Raw genomic sequence first — 18,311 nt, forward strand, 5'->3', positions numbered from 1 at the left:
ATAAGTACTAACACTGGGGCGGTCTACTGGATCCTAGGTCACTCTACTGGATCCTCTCAGATTAGGAGTACTACTCCTTGGTTCCTGACTTAGTGTGAGTATAATACATAGTCTCCAATATAAGTACTAACACAGGGGCGGTCTACTGGATCCTAGGTCACTCTACTGGATCCTCCCACATAAGGACTACTACTCCTTGGTTCCTGACTTAGTGTAAGTATAAAACATAGTCTGCAATATAAGTACTAACACAGGGGCGGTCTACTGGATCCTAGGTCACTCTACTGGATCCTCCCACATAAGGACTACTACTCCTTGGTTCCTGACTTAGTGTAAGTATAATACATAGTCTCCAATATAAGTACTAACACAGGGGCGGTCTACTGGATCCTAGGTCACTCTACTGGATCCTCCCACATAAGGACTACTACTCCTTGGTTCCTGACTTAGTGTAAGAATAATACATAGTCTCTAATATAAGTACTAACACAGGGGCGGTCTACTGGATCCTAGGTCACTCTACTGGATCCTCCCACATAAGGACTACTACTCCTTGGTTCCTGACTTGTTGGAAGTATAAAACATAGCCTGCAATATAAGTACTGACACAGGGGCGGTCTACTGGATCCTAGGTCACTCTACTGGATCCTCCCACATAAGGACTACTACTTCTTGGTTCCTGACTTAGTGTAAGTATAATACATAGTCTCTAATATAAGTACTAACACAGGGGCAGTCTACTGGATCCTAGGTCACTCTACTGGATCCTCTCAGATTAGGAGTATTATTCCTAAGTTCCTAACTTGGTGTAAGTATAAAACATAGTCTGCAATATAAGTACTAACACAGGGGCGGTCTACTGGATCCTAGGTCACTCTACTAGATCCTCCCATGTAAAGAATACTACTCCTTGGTTCCTGACTTAGTGTAAGTATAATACATAGTCTCTAATATAAGTACTAACACAGGGGCAGTCTACTGGATCCTAGGTCACTCTACTGGATCCTCTCAGATTAGGAGTATTATTCCTAAGTTCCTAACTTGGTGTAAGTATAAAACATAGTCTGCAATATAAGTACTAACACAGGGGCGGTCTACTGGATCCTAGGTCACTCTACTGGATCCTCCCACGTAAAGAATACTACTCCTTGGTTCCTGACTTAGTGTAAGTATAATACATAGTCTCTAATATAAGTACTAACACAGGGGCAGTCTACTGGATCCTAGGTCACTCTACTGGATCCTCTCAGATTAGGAGTATTATTCCTAAGTTCCTAACTTGGTGTAAGTATAAAACATAGTCTGCAATATAAGTACTAACACTGGGGCGGTCTACTGGATCCTAGGTCACTCTACTGGATCCTCTCAGATTAGGAGTACTACTCCTTGGTTCCTGACTTAGTGTGAGTATAATACATAGTCTCCAATATAAGTACTAACACAGGGGCGGTCTACTGGATCCTAGGTCACTCTACTGGATCCTCCCACATAAGGACTACTACACCTTGGTTCCTGACTTAGTGTAAGTATAAAACATAGTCTGCAATATAAGTACTAACACAGGGGCGGTCTACTGGATCCTAGGTCACTCTACTGGATCCTCCCACATAAGGACTACTACTCCTTGGTTCCTGACTTAGTGTAAGTATAATACATAGTCTCCAATATAAGTACTAACACAGGGGCGGTCTACTGGATCCTAGGTCACTCTACTGGATCCTCCCACATAAGGACTACTACTCCTTGGTTGCTGACTTAGTGTAAGAATAATACATAGTCTCTAATATAAGTACTAACACAGGGGCGGTCTACTGGATCCTAGGTCACTCTACTGGATCCTCCCACATAAGGACTACTACTCCTTGGTTCCTGACTTGTTGGAAGTATAAAACATAGCCTGCAATATAAGTACTGACACAGGGGCGGTCTACTGGATCCTAGGTCACTCTACTGGATCCTCCCACATAAGGACTACTACTCCTTGGTTCCTGACTTAGTGTAAGTATAATACATAGTCTCTAATATAAGTACTAACACAGGGGCAGTCTACTGGATCCTAGGTCACTCTACTGGATCCTCTCAGATTAGGAGTATTATTCCTAAGTTCCTATCTTGGTGTAAGTATAAAACATAGTCTGCAATATAAGTACTAACACAGGGGCGGTCTACTGGATCCTAGGTCACTCTACTGGATCCTCTCAGATTAGGAGTACTACTCCTTGGTTCCTGACTTAGTGTGAGTATAATACATAGTCTCCAATATAAGTACTAACACAGGGGCGGTCTACTGGATCCTAGGTCACTCTACTGGATCCTCCCACATAAGGACTACTACTCCTTGGTTCCTGACTTAGTGTGAGTATAATACATAGTCTCCAATATAAGTACTAACACAGGGGCGGTCTACTGGATCCTAGGTCACTCTACTGGATCCTCTCAGATTAGGAGTATTATTCCTAAGTTCGTATCTTGGTGTAAGTATAAAACATAGTCTGCAATATAAGTACTAACACAGGGGCGGTCTACTGGATCCTAGGTCACTCTACTGGATCCTCCCACATAAGGACTACTACTCCTTGGTTCCTGACTTAGTGTAAGTATAATACATAGTCTCCAATATAAGTACTAACACAGGGGCGGTCTACTGGATCCTAGGTCACTCTACTGGATCCTCCCACATAAGGACTACTACTCCTTGGTTCCTGACTTAGTGTAAGTATAATACATAGTCTCTAATATAAGTACTAACACAGGGGCGGTCTACTGGATCCTAGGTCACTCTACTGGATCCTCCCACATAAGGACTACTACTCCTTGGTTCCTGACTTGTTGGAAGTATAAAACATAGCCTGCAATATAAGTACTAACACAGGGGCGGTCTACTGGATCCTAGGTCACTCTACTGGATCCTCTCAGATTAGGAGTATTATTCCTAAGTTCCTAACTTGGTGTAAGTATAAAACATAGTCTGCAATATAAGTACTAACACAGGGGCGGTCTACTGGATCCTAGGTCACTCTACTGGATCTATTGTTTGAAGCAATCTTTGCATGTAAAATGCTGCACTGATGACATGTTAGAAATTTTGTCTCCCACACAGTAATTTTTTTTGTGGAATTTCCTTTTACAAATACCACAAGGAACCTAAAAGCAGAAAAAAGGAAAAATTTATTCCAGGAATTTTTATAAATTCACTTTCAAAACTTAAAGTACATATAATATAGCTGATATAAAATAAGCAACAATATACCATACTTACCAAATCACCTTTAAGGTCATCTACCTTAAATCCACAACATGGACAACAATCAGCAATGTGTTCTGTATAAAAAAAAATGATCTTATACTATCACAGTTTTCATGTTAATGAAATATATACAATGTAAAGAGGAATAGCCACCAAACTTTTAATCATCTATTGAAAATGCGTTCATTTTAAAACCTACCTTCAAACAGCAGAAGAGTAGTTCCTACTTCTGTCCTTTTCCTCAGAACATCTTCTTTGGTTATATTCAAGAGAGATTCTCCACTAAGGTGTCTTTCTGCAAACTTTAAATAAGGATTATCAATTAATACAATGTGAAAGGTAACTTTAATGATTACAAATGTACAATGCCTTGTACATTGTTATGTAAACAAGGGAATTTCTTTTGGTGCTTTTACCAGTACTTACCATTAAACAGAACACTCCACAACTAGAACCATCTTTCTGCTTTGAATGTTCGTTCACTTTCAATTCCCATTGAATACTTAACAAAAGGTTTCTTCCCATGTAATTTCTAAAATTATATAATAATCTGTAAATAATGTCAATTTCATTTCAAAAACTGGAATACCATGAAAACTTAGCACCTGAAAAAAGTTTATTGCTTGCTGTATTTTTCAGCAATTTGGAGAGAGTAAAAGTACAAAAAAAAAATTTTAATCCAAGAAAATTAATTAAGAAGATCGAAGTAAAGATTTTATGAAAACATGTTCCAGCAAACCTCCAGCCATTGAGTACTTGTCTGCGCTGAAATGTTGTCTCTCCAAGTGGGTTGTAGAAGTAGACTTTGAACGACTTTGGTTCAATTATCTACAAAGGTAAAATGAAATTGAATGAAAGAGATGTAAATCATGTAAACTTCTTCTTAATAAAATGAACGAAATATCCAGTAATTGCAATGTCAGTAAAATTTGATGTGACATTTCTTTTGGATGAATTTGAAAACTTGCCACTAGATCCCAATGTCCTCTTTGATGATACACACCAATGATGTAGTCATATTCCAGAACACGGCACTGAATAATGATGTTGAGGCATAAATCATTCAACATTTTTTTTTTACTTCATAACAAATGTTTTAAAATTAATGTTGTTTTGAAATAGTTACTTTTTGTTCACTTATAAAACTCATCATAATTATTGGTCAGCTGATGCTAGGTTTTACAGGCTATAAATTATTTGGATCAAGAATTTTTGGTACCTTTTTTTCTGAAGACTGGACATGATCATTGATGATACTTGTCATCTTGGATACACCCGAATGTTTTACTTTTTTCCCCTTATCCCATTCTTTCTGGGCTAGGTATGAGAGGTATGCATCAAGTACCTATAAATGCAAAATTGTGTCCTAATCAATTTATTATTCATTCAAAATGTGATGATAAAAGCAATTTAGGCATGTGACGTGCAGACTTATACAATAATAATTAGTGTGGTGATGAACCACCTTCCAATGTATCATGTAGACAAAATGCCAATTTAAGAAAAACGGCAACAAAAATGTTCTCAAGGGCTGAAGAAAATACTGCACAATACAGTAAAACTTGTTTAGTACGAACACGAATATAGCGAATTCTTAGATATAGCAAAGTTTTTTTGAGTCCCCTGCAAAATTCTTAACAAATCTTTGCAAAATTTTACGGTTATAACAAATTCAGATATAGCGAACTGATTTTGAGTCCCGTAGGGGTGAATAATAACGAAATATACCACTTTTATAATGAAGTTCTTTACAGTTTAAAAAGTTTGTTCTACCGTTTAACATAATTGTTTGAAAGCATTTATTTTCATGTAAAATTTTCAATTCTTGATCCGATTATTAAAGGTATTAAAGGAATGTATATTTATTTTAAGCCTCAATTAGCAAAAATTGTAGTCTTGCAAAAGAAAACATGTATATACTATATAGTGAATTTGCTATAGTTATTATTACGAATTTGTTATACAGATATAACGAATTAAGGATATAACGAAGTAAATCCATTGGTCCCTATGACTTTGCTATAACCAAGTTTTACTGTAACATGAAAAAATAAATACCTGATCAGTCAACCAGTTTGGACCCTTTAGAGACATGAGATCAGCATCATTAACATTATATCCATAAACCCTGGCTTTAATGTAATTTGTCGCTCTTTCCTGATTCCATATTTTCATAAGTTTGTTTGTAGCTATAAAAGTGATTAATACTAAAATCAGATATATTCAGACCAATGTTATTTTAAAATTAAAACAATAAATATTTACAACCCATGTTACCTTTCTGTGAATCAATGTCAGTCCAGGTTGTTCCAGTGCATTGTGTTGCTGATTCACCTGTTTCCCACTGTACTTTCTTTTTCCCTTTTTTCTTAGATTTGGTTGTCATTTCAGATGCTTTAATTAATAGAACATAAGATGAAATTTTTAAGGGAAAGATACATTAATTATCAATTACGTGCATACATGCAAAAAAGTTTTTAACAAAGTGATTCCATTAAACACTGTCCTGAATTTGATTAATTTAAGCGTTGAATGCTTATGATGTTGTCGGGCCTATAACACACCAAGCAGATCAGACAAATAAGTTTGAAAGTTTCATTTAATCTTACAATAATAAATATACTCAAAGCCCGTGATAACGTTATATTTGTGCTCCTGATGCATGAATTAGCTAGGTGTATTCACAGGAAATTGAACATCGCATATTTCCAATGCAAACATAAGGGGAAATACACACTGAATATAAATATATAATATTATTTTTTTTAGTTGCATATCTATCACAGCATCAGAGATTCTTTTGTTAAAGGGCATTTGATAAAAACAAAATAAAAAATTCAAAACCTGTATCTTACCTTCTGAGGTAGGTTCTGATCTGTTGAAACCTTCCATCTGAGCCAAAGCATCTATGCATGCTTTTTCAGCAGCTTCCCTCTCCTTGCGTTCCTTCTCAAAATTTCTTTTCAAACTGAATTTTTTTGTCTCCACTGAAAAAAGCATTATGTTAAAATTACTCATGGATCCATGCACATTAAATATGGATTATTTTTACCTCTGAAAAGTAGAATATAGCATTACCGAGTTTATGTAGCATTAAAAGTGCCATTCTATATTTCTGAGCATTTGTCATATCTTTTGGGCAATGATTATCAGAAATGGTCTTCATTGTCTGAATATGATCATCTTTACAGTACTCCTCAAGTAAAGATACAGCAATTTGGGATATTTTATCTGTTGATGTTCCAGCCTCTTTTGTGGACCTGACTATAAGTGCCTCCCATTCAATTATTGGCATCTGACTGACCATTTCTGGAAAGAAAGAAAAAACAAAGAAAAATTTCATATCTGTTAGGTTGATAGTCTTACTGGTGAATTGGTTTCTTTATTTTTGGAAGAAAATACCTTCAATACTCTCAAGAATTGATTGTGGCACAGTTGAATGGCCATCAATTATTATAGTGTCCTCGAGCTCCTCTTGATCTTTTTTTAGATCTTCTAACTTGATGGTTTTTGATGTTGTCTTTCCATATCTTATACTTCTGTTTGCTTTTCTCTTTCTTAATTTTTGACATTTTTCAGATTTTGTTCCCAATTTTGGTTTTTTAGCAGACTTCGGATCTTCAACAACTTTCCTTTTCTTAGGAGGTTCTGGAATGAGGCCTTCCTCCTTATGTAGCATGTTGTTCATGTAGGATGATGCTTCATTAAGTAGAACACTTAGATGTTCTAGTGTACTTTCCTCTTGGCAAAGATAAGTGGCATTTTGAATAATTGACAGACTTTCTCTGCATTTAATGGCTAAAATTTTTAACTTTGACCGTGGAGTTTTTTTGCAAGTTGGTAAATTTGCATCAGAGAGCTCCACATTTTTATCAGTGATATCATCTTCTACATCCTCCTCATCGCAAAGATCATCTTCATTTGATACGAAACCTGATACTGGAATGGACACTACATCAAAATCTAACGTGAAAAAAGGCGAGTTGCTGTAACTCAAGGGGATGTTCTTCCATGAAACACCAGGAAATCTGCCATTAATGACCGCAAATATATGTTTGCATGGGAGAAGAGTCCAGGTCCATGCATGGCACCCACAACTCGGCATTCCATGGCCATTATCCAATAGAACATTGTACTCTACTTTTTTTCTAGAGTCTGAGACACTTTTAATCTGCAATAAGATATTCCATATACACATTCAAATTATTGTTTTTCACAGTTTTCACTCTTCCATCTTTCAAAAGAGGTAAAATACAATTCCTTTCCTTAATTTATTTTAATATAGTTTGTTAATAAATTACATGTTTATAGTGTTAAACTCAAATTAATTTAAATAATATATATATATAAGCTCATGTATTGAATTTCCAGTTAAAGCCAATACAAGTTCATGTATGTACCTTAAAACAGTTTGTAGATAGCTGTATGATATCAGTCTCTTCCACTGTTTCTGCGAGATCTATTTTTGTCATGCAGTGCTTAATAAAAGGTGCTGGTCTGTTCTTCAAGAAATCTGGTATTGCTGCAATGTAAGAACGACCGACTCTTTCTGAGGCCAACACGTTGTCACGAGTATACCTATCCAAAAAGAAAATATCCATAGAATACAATTCAGAGTAAAAAAAAAAAAAGAAAGAAAGGGAAAAACTCTGGGATACAATTTATAAGAAAATAAATCTTAATCAGAAAGCATGCTTTCCAACTACAAAGCCTTAAGTTGAAGTATTATATAACATAGTCAGTAAGAATTATGAGAATTCAAAAATGGTGTAGAGCAACAGCTACCAAAGAGTTTTCATGAAATAAATAGAGCTGTTATGTGTGCAAATTATTATTGTAAAAATACCTTGTTATGGAAGAGATATAATAATAATTGTTTTGTCACATAACATGAATCCATATACCTATATACTAAATTAAATTATGATATGTAAGCATATATTAAGTTGTAAGATACAAGAATTTCATGTATTTTTTGTAAAGTGATAATTTAATTTACATGACTATGTCAGCTATTAAAAGCAGAGTATTTCAAAAGTAAGACAATTTTCACACAAAAAGCAGATACATAAATAAATTAGGAATAATAGAAATAAGATGGGGTAACCAGTCAGTAAACAAATTTTTGCAATTGACCAAACAGTATCTAAGGAATGCATTAATATATGATACCCAAATCAAGGTTGCTATTACACCCATCTTTGATTGCAAGTAAAAAACAAAAGGAGCACTTTTCAGGGAAAGAAAATCATTTTAGTATTATACATGTTTGAAAATTATTAACCATTTTACTTCCATTGAAAAAAATATCTGGTAAATTATTCATAGACTATGATGAAAATCTTCCACCTTCCATCACCAGTAATATTAAAATTAAATGTTATGAATAACTGGTACGTACTCTACTTGCAAACATTTTTAAGTGTAGTAACTCGATGAAACTGACTATTTAGTAAGTTTCAGTTTTAATTAATTTTTCCCAAAAATATTGTGGACTTTAACTATATTTTTATTAAATAGTTTTCCCACCTTGATCATCATAAAATAAAACTACAATAGAGTTGATCTTTACAGATACTTACATGTAATTAAATACTTTTAGCAAAACATTTTTCTGAGTTGTAACCCTTTTCTTTTGATAAAAAGTTAGACAGAAACAACATGGCATAATAGTCAGACAGGTACAAGATAGAGAAGGGTATACCCATTTACATTGATATTTGTATCCCTAAACCAAATGTGGATAGTGTGGTAATTAAGTATACAAGTTTCAAAGTATCACTGTTGCACACACACACAATATATATATAAATATATGTACATACATCCATTTCCTCCAAGTAAATTACCAAAGAATAATTGATAATCACAGCTTATGTGTTCATTGAAAATTATCAATTAAATAGTGACAGAAAAGCATTAGGAACAATACGATGCATAAATACACTGCTTATACTTACTGTCAAGGTAGTTTTGCTGCTTAGAAAAAAAAAATTAATATTGTAATGACACATGCATTTAAATATGTTATTTAAAGTTATCTTAAAAAGAGTTTAGTGTATCAAAAAAAAAAATGATCACATGACTATCATATATATTTAAGATGGATTGATGGTGGTGGCCATTTTTTTTTTAGACTGTATTGATCTCCTTTAAAAGAAGAGCTATATATAAGAATATAGGAAAATACCCAAGTTTAAAATATAATATATCTTATCTAATTTGTTGACTACCCTGCCTCCTTAAAGATATATAAAACAGATCACCAACAATTAAACATTGAAACATTAAACCTCTTCATTTTAAAAGACATCGGCTAATAACTGCAATGGCGTGTGCATACAAACTAAATAATTAGCGTGTTTAAAATGAAATTTTTTTGGAACACGCCGTTGCATTTATTAGACCTCATCTTTCAAAAAATGATGATTTGATGCTTATATTTATATTTTTAATTTTGTCTAAAAATTTTTAGCAATACATTTATAATTCCTGTTTCATCCATAGTGTAAGTTCAAATTAATGGAACAGCCATTGGAAGAGTCCTGAACGTGAATTTTGATTTTTGCTCATTACGTGGCACTTAAGTTTACGCCATTCTACAATTATGATGTCATAGTAGTTTAACCTTTGACCAGCTGTGTGGTTATATATATAATCTCATGAATGCCATGGTTTTTAACACACTTTACAGAAAAGAAATATTTGAAATGTAAATATTGTTTTATATCTTTGGGTACAGACCCTGTTGAATAACTTTGCTGCACTATTCTACTTACATGCAGCTAAAGAAAACAAAAGTAACATTCAATAATAAGTTAATTATGAATTTTAACATGCATTCTGATGATAGTAAAACAGAAGTAACATTTAATAACAATTCAATAACATGGATGTTGAGGAATTTGAACAGGTACTCACTTCAACATCATGGCTGGCAAATACTCAGAGACCAAACTGGAGATCATTCCTGACAGATGGTTATCTTTTCTCTGTTCTAGGAATTTATATTTGAAAATTTTGTTTTGTCTCTCAAGCCCATTGTTGGTGTTTACTAAGAGGCCTTGACCATATCTATGAGCCCAAACCCAACGCTAAAAAAGATGAAATTATAGACTGTTGAATCTTTGTGTTGATATTAAAAAAAAAACCACCAAAATAATTGGTGAGCTAACTCATTAAGCAGCCTGCTGCATTACAAAAAACTGGCAAGTTTAAACACAAACTACACAACAGATAATTTACTTAAAAAATTTAAGATTGTGTTAAAATGTAATAATTCATGAACTGATCAGATTTATCAAAATTAGATGATAAGAATTACTTTTTTCTCAGATAGCCAGGTCTTGGTAAACCAATTCCTCAACCTCGCATTTGCTTTCCACTCAACAGAGTTTGTGAGAGACTCTAGTGCAACTTCAAACTGGTCCTCTGAGCAAGAGTGGGCACATCTTCTCAGCATGGCAAGAACTTTATCCTTACTCTCACCAACACCATTGTCAGTTTTGCTGACCCATCTCGTCCAGCTTTGCTCACGGTGAAAGTCACAAAGAAATACAAAACTCTCTATAACAAGAAATATATCACAGTGTATCACCTATTTCATAAAATTGAAATATTCAGAAACTGGTAGCAAAACCAGACTCAAAAAAAAATAAAGAATAAAAATAAAATTAATACAATATTAATTTCAAACACTGTTGAGTTATATGCAGCTTACACCTATAATCTGTCCCTTAAATCAAACTACCTGAGAAAGTCTCCTCTATGGCAACTATTTCTCGCTCACAGAAGTCTGTCATAAAGAATTTGGGCTTCCATTCCCATCCCTCTGGTTTGTCTGGAGCCTCGTTCATCCAGTTTTTGATAGTTTGGAGACCCTGTACAATTAAGTTTTTGGTCTCATTCTGAACAACAAACTCTGCCACGACGCTAAAACCAACATTTGTCTTCACAGCCAAAAAGAAAAGAGGCAAAGCATATTTCGTGGTTCTGTAGGTGGCATCCAATAAGCAAAGAGAGTTGCCATATCTGAAATATATAACTGAATAATCACCTTACTGCATACACTGTTCAGTATTTAGAATTTAATACAGCTACAATTTAAAATTTCTTTAAAATAAAATGAAACAATGCATCAATTTGTTTAATATCAAAACTCAGCAAAAATGGCACCACATACCATATGGAGACAGTAATGTAAGACATATCAACATTACAAAAGAACTCACCAATAATTATGCATGACAATCTTACATAGAGTACATTACCTATAAAGCAAATGCCTCTGGAACTCTGATTGGTGACAGAAGAAGAAATTTGTTGTTGTAATCAACTGAGAGAAGACCTCATCTTCATCGTCTTGCTCAACACACTGCACATCATTGATGTTATCTTCATCCAGTGGCTGATTCTCATTTGAGGTAGCCGGCATGAAATCAAAATTATCCTTTGGGTAGCTTTCTTGCCATTGACTTACCAATTTCATTAGATTTTCCTGATCGATTTTGGAATACCTGAGAAAAAACATCATCATATATAGCTATTGTATAACTATTGTAACTGACTTTTTTTTACAACAGCTAATGGCAAAATAAATGTTCCTGTCCTAATATATGTTTTCTTTATAAGTACCAAACTCGTACCTCAGGCGAAGTTGTGCTAAGTAAATATGTTTTCTTATTGTCACATCTGATGGATAATATGCTGCGTCTGTTAGTGACGGCTTGCTGGCACTGGGGAACAACTGGGTATCTACATAAACTTTCAAATGGCGTCTCATTTCTGAAACACTTGTGACCCCATGTCCCACCATCTCATACAGTTTTTCTCTCACTTCTTTATTCACTGGATTCATAAAACCTGTAATCTAATTATATTAAACCAATAACAATATTTGTTGATTTATATCACAAAGTACACAACAAATATGCCTTACAGATTGAAACAAACTCATTAATTATACAAACCTGACCAAGAAGATGCATGTTTTGGTGTTCTTCATCCTTAGGTAAGCTTATATAAATCCGATGTTCTCTCTTCATGTTGCTTCCCATAACTTCCAGGTCTTCTCTGAGCTTCTCGCTAGCTATTCTCCTGGCCTTCTCTGTATCTTGTTTAGCCTGCAAATTTCAATTATCTCTATAAAAATACATATTTTTCTTATATCTTTCACTTTACTTATCTTTGCTCTTATTTTAAATTCATTATGGAGTGGTACTCCAAGAAATAAACAGAGAGGAGCAAATCTGTCATCTGTTTAAAAATTTATTTTCTATTTATAAAGTATTCCACAAAATATAAGTACCCAGTATTTCATGTGTATTCATATATAAAAATGAATTTTGACTTGATTTGTTTTGAAATGTCAGATACCTTATATTCTGGAAAAACAAGAACTTCTTTCATGACAATTTTAGCTGGACAGCCTTTCTTTTTCGTAGATTGGATATGCTGCCTCCTTTTCAAAGATGAAGGGTGATCATCCTAAAAAAAAAAACAAACAAATATGAAAAAAGTATTTTTTTAAACATGTTTGATAAGCAACTTAACAGCTGTAAGATCCAGTAGAGTGACCTAGGATCCAGTAGACCGCCCCTGTGTTAGTACTTATATTAGAGACTATGTATTATACTTACACTAAGTCAGGAACCAAGGAGTAGTAGTCCTTATGTGGGAGGATCCAGTAGAGTGACCTAGGATCCAGTAGACCGCCCCTGTGTTAGTACTTATATTGGAGACTATGTATTATACTTACACTAAGTCAGGAACCAAGGAGTCGTAGTCCTTATGTGGGAGGATCCAGTAGAGTGACCTAGGATCCAGTAGACCGCCCCTGTGTTAGTACTTATATTGGAGACTATGTATTATACTTACACTAAGTCAGGAACCAAGGAGTAGTAGTCCTTATGTGGGAGGATCCAGTAGAGTGACCTAGGATCCAGTAGACCGCCCCTGTGTTAGTACTTATATTAGAGACTATGTATTATACTTACACTAAGTCAGGAACCAAGGAGTAGTAGTCCTTATGTGGGAGGATCCAGTAGAGTGACCTAGGATCCAGTAGACTGCCCCTGTGTTAGTACTTATATTAGAGACTATGTATTATACTTACACTAAGTCAGGAACCAAGGAGTAGTAGTCCTTATGTGGGAGGATCCAGTAGAGTGACCTAGGATCCAGTAGACCGCCCCTGTGTTAGTACTTATATTAGAGACTATGTATTATACTTACACTTAGTCAGGAACCAAGGAGTCGTAGTCCTTATGTGGGAGGATCCAGTAGAGTGACCTAGGATCCAGTAGACTGCCCCTGTGTTAGTACTTATATTAGAGACTATGTATTATACTTACACTAAGTCAGGAACCAAGGAGTAGTAGTCCTTATGTGGGAGGATCCAGTAGAGTGACCTAGGATCCAGTAGACCGCCCCTGTGTTAGTATATGTACTTACATTGGAGACTATGGATTATACTTACATTAAGTCAGGAACCACAGGCTAGTACTCCTAACCTGGGAAGATTTAGTAGAGTGGCCTAGGATCCAGTTAACAAAATCCAGTAGACTAAATCTATGCTTTATTAGTACCTTGTTTTAAATAATTGTTTGCCATAGTATGAAATGGTTTTTTAAATTAAGTTTCTTGGTACTCTTATTTACTTACAGATAAAGCTTGGCTTCTTGAATTCTGATATCTTTCTTTCTTTTTCTTGTTCTTGTCTTTACCGAACAAGCAATGGCGCTCATATTTGGAAACTATGATAAATGGCATGCCAGTATATTTAATTGTTTCATTGTTGCCAATGTCGGTGAATCTCAAACGGAATTTATCTGGAAGATCTGAAATTAAAAACAGATTGAATTAAATAGAATTATCAAATAAAGTTGTTTCCAATTTTTTAGTATAATTAAGTCAAACTGTTTGCCTTCAGTATAACCTCAGGCAAACAGTATTGTGGCATTTGAAAATAAATGTTACCATCATTTACACATGTGTGTATGAAAATACTGTAACTTAAGTGTAAGTCATGCATTGCTTTCTACATATGTGAAGTAAAAAAAAATAAGCAGAACAATCTTGTGAAAAATTACTAATAGATGACTTTATTTACTAATAAAATTAAACCAAGTTAAAGTAAATAATAAATTTGACTTAAACGAGTCATCATTGTTTTAATCAGTACAGTAAAACTCGGTTATAGCAAAGTCCTATGGAATTACTTCGTTATATCCATAATTTGTTATATCCGCATAACGAATTCGTTATAATATCTATAGTCAATTTACCATATACATGTTTTCTTTCACCAGACTATAATTTTTGCTAATTGAGGCTTAAAATAAAAATACATTACTTTGATACATTTAGAAATCAGATTATAAATTGAAAAAATTATATGAAAATATATTTTTTCAAACTATTTTTAAAACTTTTTTAAACCTAAAGAAATTCGTTATAAAGGTGTTAAATTTCGTTATTATTCACCTCTAGGGGACTCAAAATCAGTTTGCTATATCCGTAAATATATATCATTTTGCAAAGAGTTGGTAAGAATTTTACTGGGGACTCAAAAAGACTTCGCTGACGCTATATCCGAGAATTCGCTATAACCGTGTTCGTACTAAACAAGTTTTACTGTGTAAATATATAACAATCAAGTTATTAATTGTTGGACAATAAATTTTCAAAGTGTGTGTTTAATTGTGTGTGTGTGTGTGCAAATTGAGCTGCATGTTATAATATATATATTTAAAATGGAATGTATGACTATCAATCATATATATATATATATATTATATAACAATTACTATACTTTGTCCAGAGCTAGGAATCAGAAATCAGATCTGTATATCCATGTATATGCCTTCCGTGATAAAACCTAAACTCCCAGAGATTTACTAACCTTTTAATTGCGGTAACATGTATTATCAATCTCAGCAGTAATTGATCTATACAAACCATGGCCGTGATTGCCGAAATCAGCTTCCCGTTTCCCTGACACGAAAGTTAGACTTTTCTCCACCTCAAATTCCTTCCGAACTTGTTCTGCTTCTGCTAAGGAGTTGACGTATCCACAATACCCATCTTCTGTGACACAAGTCCATAAATTTTCCCATCTGTGCTTCCTTTCCATCATTCACATTTTTTTCTTATGTTACGAGCACGTGGAATTCAAAACGAAAGTAAAATAATGAATATTCATGAGTATGACGTAGGGCGGCCTAACGGATCCTCTCTACCGCTAACCTCACGAAACGAATGAACTCATCCATTGGCAGAGATCCATGGGGAGGGGGTCAGATGAATATTTTTTTTACATATGTTTTGTAACAGCTACACACATGTATATTATACTTTGGATCAAATGTTTTAGAAGAAATCTATAGAATTAAGAAACACACTTGATTAGTAATTGTTAAATGTAGTAATGTACATTTAGTAAGACACGCGAGTTATGATCCCTTTTCAAGATTAATGAAATCGCCCAATTGAACGAAAATCAGGTCACACCCCGCTTTGGCGATTTAGTTCCTCCAGTAAACATTCCAGTTGTATAAATATATATTAGTTTTAATCCAAACTGATGACTTTTGTAATAATGATAATCCAACATCAATTATTACTTACACTGTACCATAATAGACAATATGTTACAACTTGTTGCGATGACCCCCTCCCCCTTTTGATCTATTTTTAAATCAGGATTACACACGTGCACTGCATGGTGAACGTCCCTTTTACTTGAAAACTCTTGTTCGCTGTTGTTATTACATGCCATATAACATTTTCATCAATTGTGAATGTAAATGCTGACATCTTAAACATGCATCGGTTAATCTCTTTTGTGAAATATCATGATATTGCTTGTCCCATTGCCTGCACTGTTTCGGAGATTGCAACTTTTTAACCTTAGATATGCCTGACGTCATGACGTCAGGCAATTAAATTAAAACAGTTCCTGTTTTTACGGCTATATTAACTCAAACACGTTCATATGCATGTAAGTGTGCGTGAGAATCTTGTGTATTAAATAACCGCTTAATTACCGCTAGGTAGTGCAGCCGTGGCTGATCTCATCGGCCGTTGGCGAAGGATATATTACGTAAAGGTACATGTACAACGCACAGACAGGCACAGTTCAGAACCCAGGAAGATTTGAAAAGTTTGCAGTATAATGACCATACTCTATCAAAGAGAAGTTATTTATTTTAACCTTAAAACCCACAATTGATCTGTGTCTATTATTGCTTTAGATTGAGAATGACATTGCTTTTATTAATTAACTGAACGATTTCTCAATTGACATCCAATCGCTTAATCCATAAAAAAATTATGTGTAATCAAAACGAAACCAATCATCAAGTTCGCAGCTAAATAAACTCATACATGTATATGAGAGACACAGGTCTCGTGTATTAGATAACCGCTGACCGCTACAGCCGCGAGCATGGTGACTAATCAGCCAGGAAAGCTGAAACTTGTATGAAAGCATCCTCTGGTAGTGTAGAATTAAAGTTGTGAAAATCATGACCCCTGGGGGTAGGGTGGGGCCACAATGGGGGGTCGAACTTTTACATAGGAATATACAGAGTAAATCTTTAAAAATCTTCTTCTCATGAACCATAGGATCAGGAAAGCTGAAACTTGTGTGGAAGCATCCTCAGGTAGTGTAGATACAATGTTGTGAAAATCATGACCTCCGAGGGTAGGATGGGGCCACAATGGGGGGGGGGGGGGGTCAAACTTTTACATAGGAATATCTAGAGTAAATCTTTAAACATCTTCTTCTCAGAAAGTATTCAGCCAGGAAAGCTGAAACTTGTGTGGAAGCATCTTCAGGTACTGTAGATACAAAGTTGTTAAAATTATGTCCCACCGGGGGTAGGATGGGGCCACAATGGGGGGTTGAAGTTTAATATAGGAATATATAGAGTTAATCTTTAAAAAACTTCTTCTCAGACACTAATCAGCCAGGAAAGCTGAAACTTGTGTGGAAGCATCCTCAGGTAGTGTAGATACAAAGTTGTAAAAAATCACGACCCCCGGGGGCAGGATGGGGGCACAATGGGGGGTCGAAGTTTAACACATGAATATATAGAGTAAATCTTTAAAAATCTTCTTCTCAGAAACTAATCAGCCAGGAAAGCTGAAACTTGTGTGGAAGCATCCTCAGGTAGTGTAGATTCAAAGTTGTGAAAATCATGACCCCCGGGGGTAGGGTGGGGCCACAATGGGGGGTTGAAATTAAACATAGGAATATATAGAGTAAATCTTTAAAAATCTTCTTCTCAGAAACTAATCAGACAGATGATTCTTTATAATTGTTTAGACTTTGGCCCCAGGACAATTCTTTGGCTTTACAAGAAGGTTCAGAGTTTGATGTAGGTTTATATCCCATATATAAACTATTGTTAAGGATCTTTTTCAGAACTGCAATACTCAACATATGATAGGACTATAAAATCACCCTGTTAAAAAAGGGACTAATGATTATAAACATAAGAATATCCAGGGGAAAATGGATTTTATTTATACATGATCTACATGTATTATTGTACATTGTCCAGATAGTTTGTATTAATTATGACTCCATTAAGCTGATTTTATTATACCTATTGTTCCTCAGGTGAGCGATGTGGCCCATAGCCTCTTGTTTTTTCTTCTTTCCACTGATGCCTACATGAGACAAGGCATTTTTTGTGATAAAAAACATTTTTTTAAATAGAATATTTTTTTCTCCAAGAGTAAAGTTTTTTTTTGCAGTTGTCTTTGTAAAAATACTATTGTGTAATATGCTCGCACATTTAATAAACACATACGTCTATTTTAACAAGTAGGTGGTGCTCTAAGACATGTTTTGATGATAATTTGACATTGTACATTTATATGACCTGATTCTTCTTCTAAAGAAAATCCTTCTTAAGAAGATTTTTGTGTAAAGATACAGGAAAACATCCAAATTTAAAATTTAGATTACTATTTAAATTACTTTGTATAGATTTTAATTTAAAATTTAAATTACTATGTATGAATTTTTTTTCTTTACTAAATAATACTTTGTAGA

At 34.4% G+C, this 18,311-nt stretch overlaps 1 protein-coding gene across 2 annotated transcripts; it reads right to left on the reverse strand.

The window, feature by feature from the left end:
• Nucleotides 1-2,838: 2,838 nt before the first annotated feature.
• On the reverse strand, nt 2,839-15,476 carry LOC128163101 (uncharacterized). 2 transcript variants are annotated; one of them, XM_052826596.1, is made up of 22 exons: nt 15,206-15,476; nt 13,910-14,085; nt 12,623-12,733; nt 12,217-12,369; nt 11,893-12,116; nt 11,518-11,763; nt 10,998-11,278; nt 10,572-10,813; nt 10,169-10,341; nt 7,648-7,825; nt 6,650-7,418; nt 6,326-6,556; nt 6,103-6,234; nt 5,525-5,641; nt 5,306-5,436; nt 4,467-4,592; nt 4,216-4,281; nt 3,987-4,075; nt 3,674-3,779; nt 3,447-3,549; nt 3,260-3,321; nt 2,839-3,144 (listed from the first exon to the last, which is right to left on the reverse strand). In XM_052826596.1, exons 1-22 carry the CDS (start codon nt 15,381-15,383, stop codon nt 3,028-3,030), a joined length of 4,011 nt encoding a protein of 1,336 aa, XP_052682556.1. In that variant the 5' UTR covers nt 15,384-15,476; the 3' UTR covers nt 2,839-3,027. The 2 variants fall into 2 exon arrangements, 1 of the variants encoding a protein (XP_052682556.1); XR_008240761.1 differs by lacking the exons at nt 2,839-3,144; nt 3,674-3,779 and having other exon boundaries at nt 3,258-3,321.
• Between the last annotated feature and the right edge of the window lie 2,835 nt (nt 15,477-18,311).

This window comes from Crassostrea angulata, chromosome 9 (genome assembly GCF_025612915.1).
Source record: "Crassostrea angulata isolate pt1a10 chromosome 9, ASM2561291v2, whole genome shotgun sequence".
Taxonomy (NCBI): Eukaryota; Metazoa; Mollusca; class Bivalvia; order Ostreida; family Ostreidae; genus Magallana; species Magallana angulata.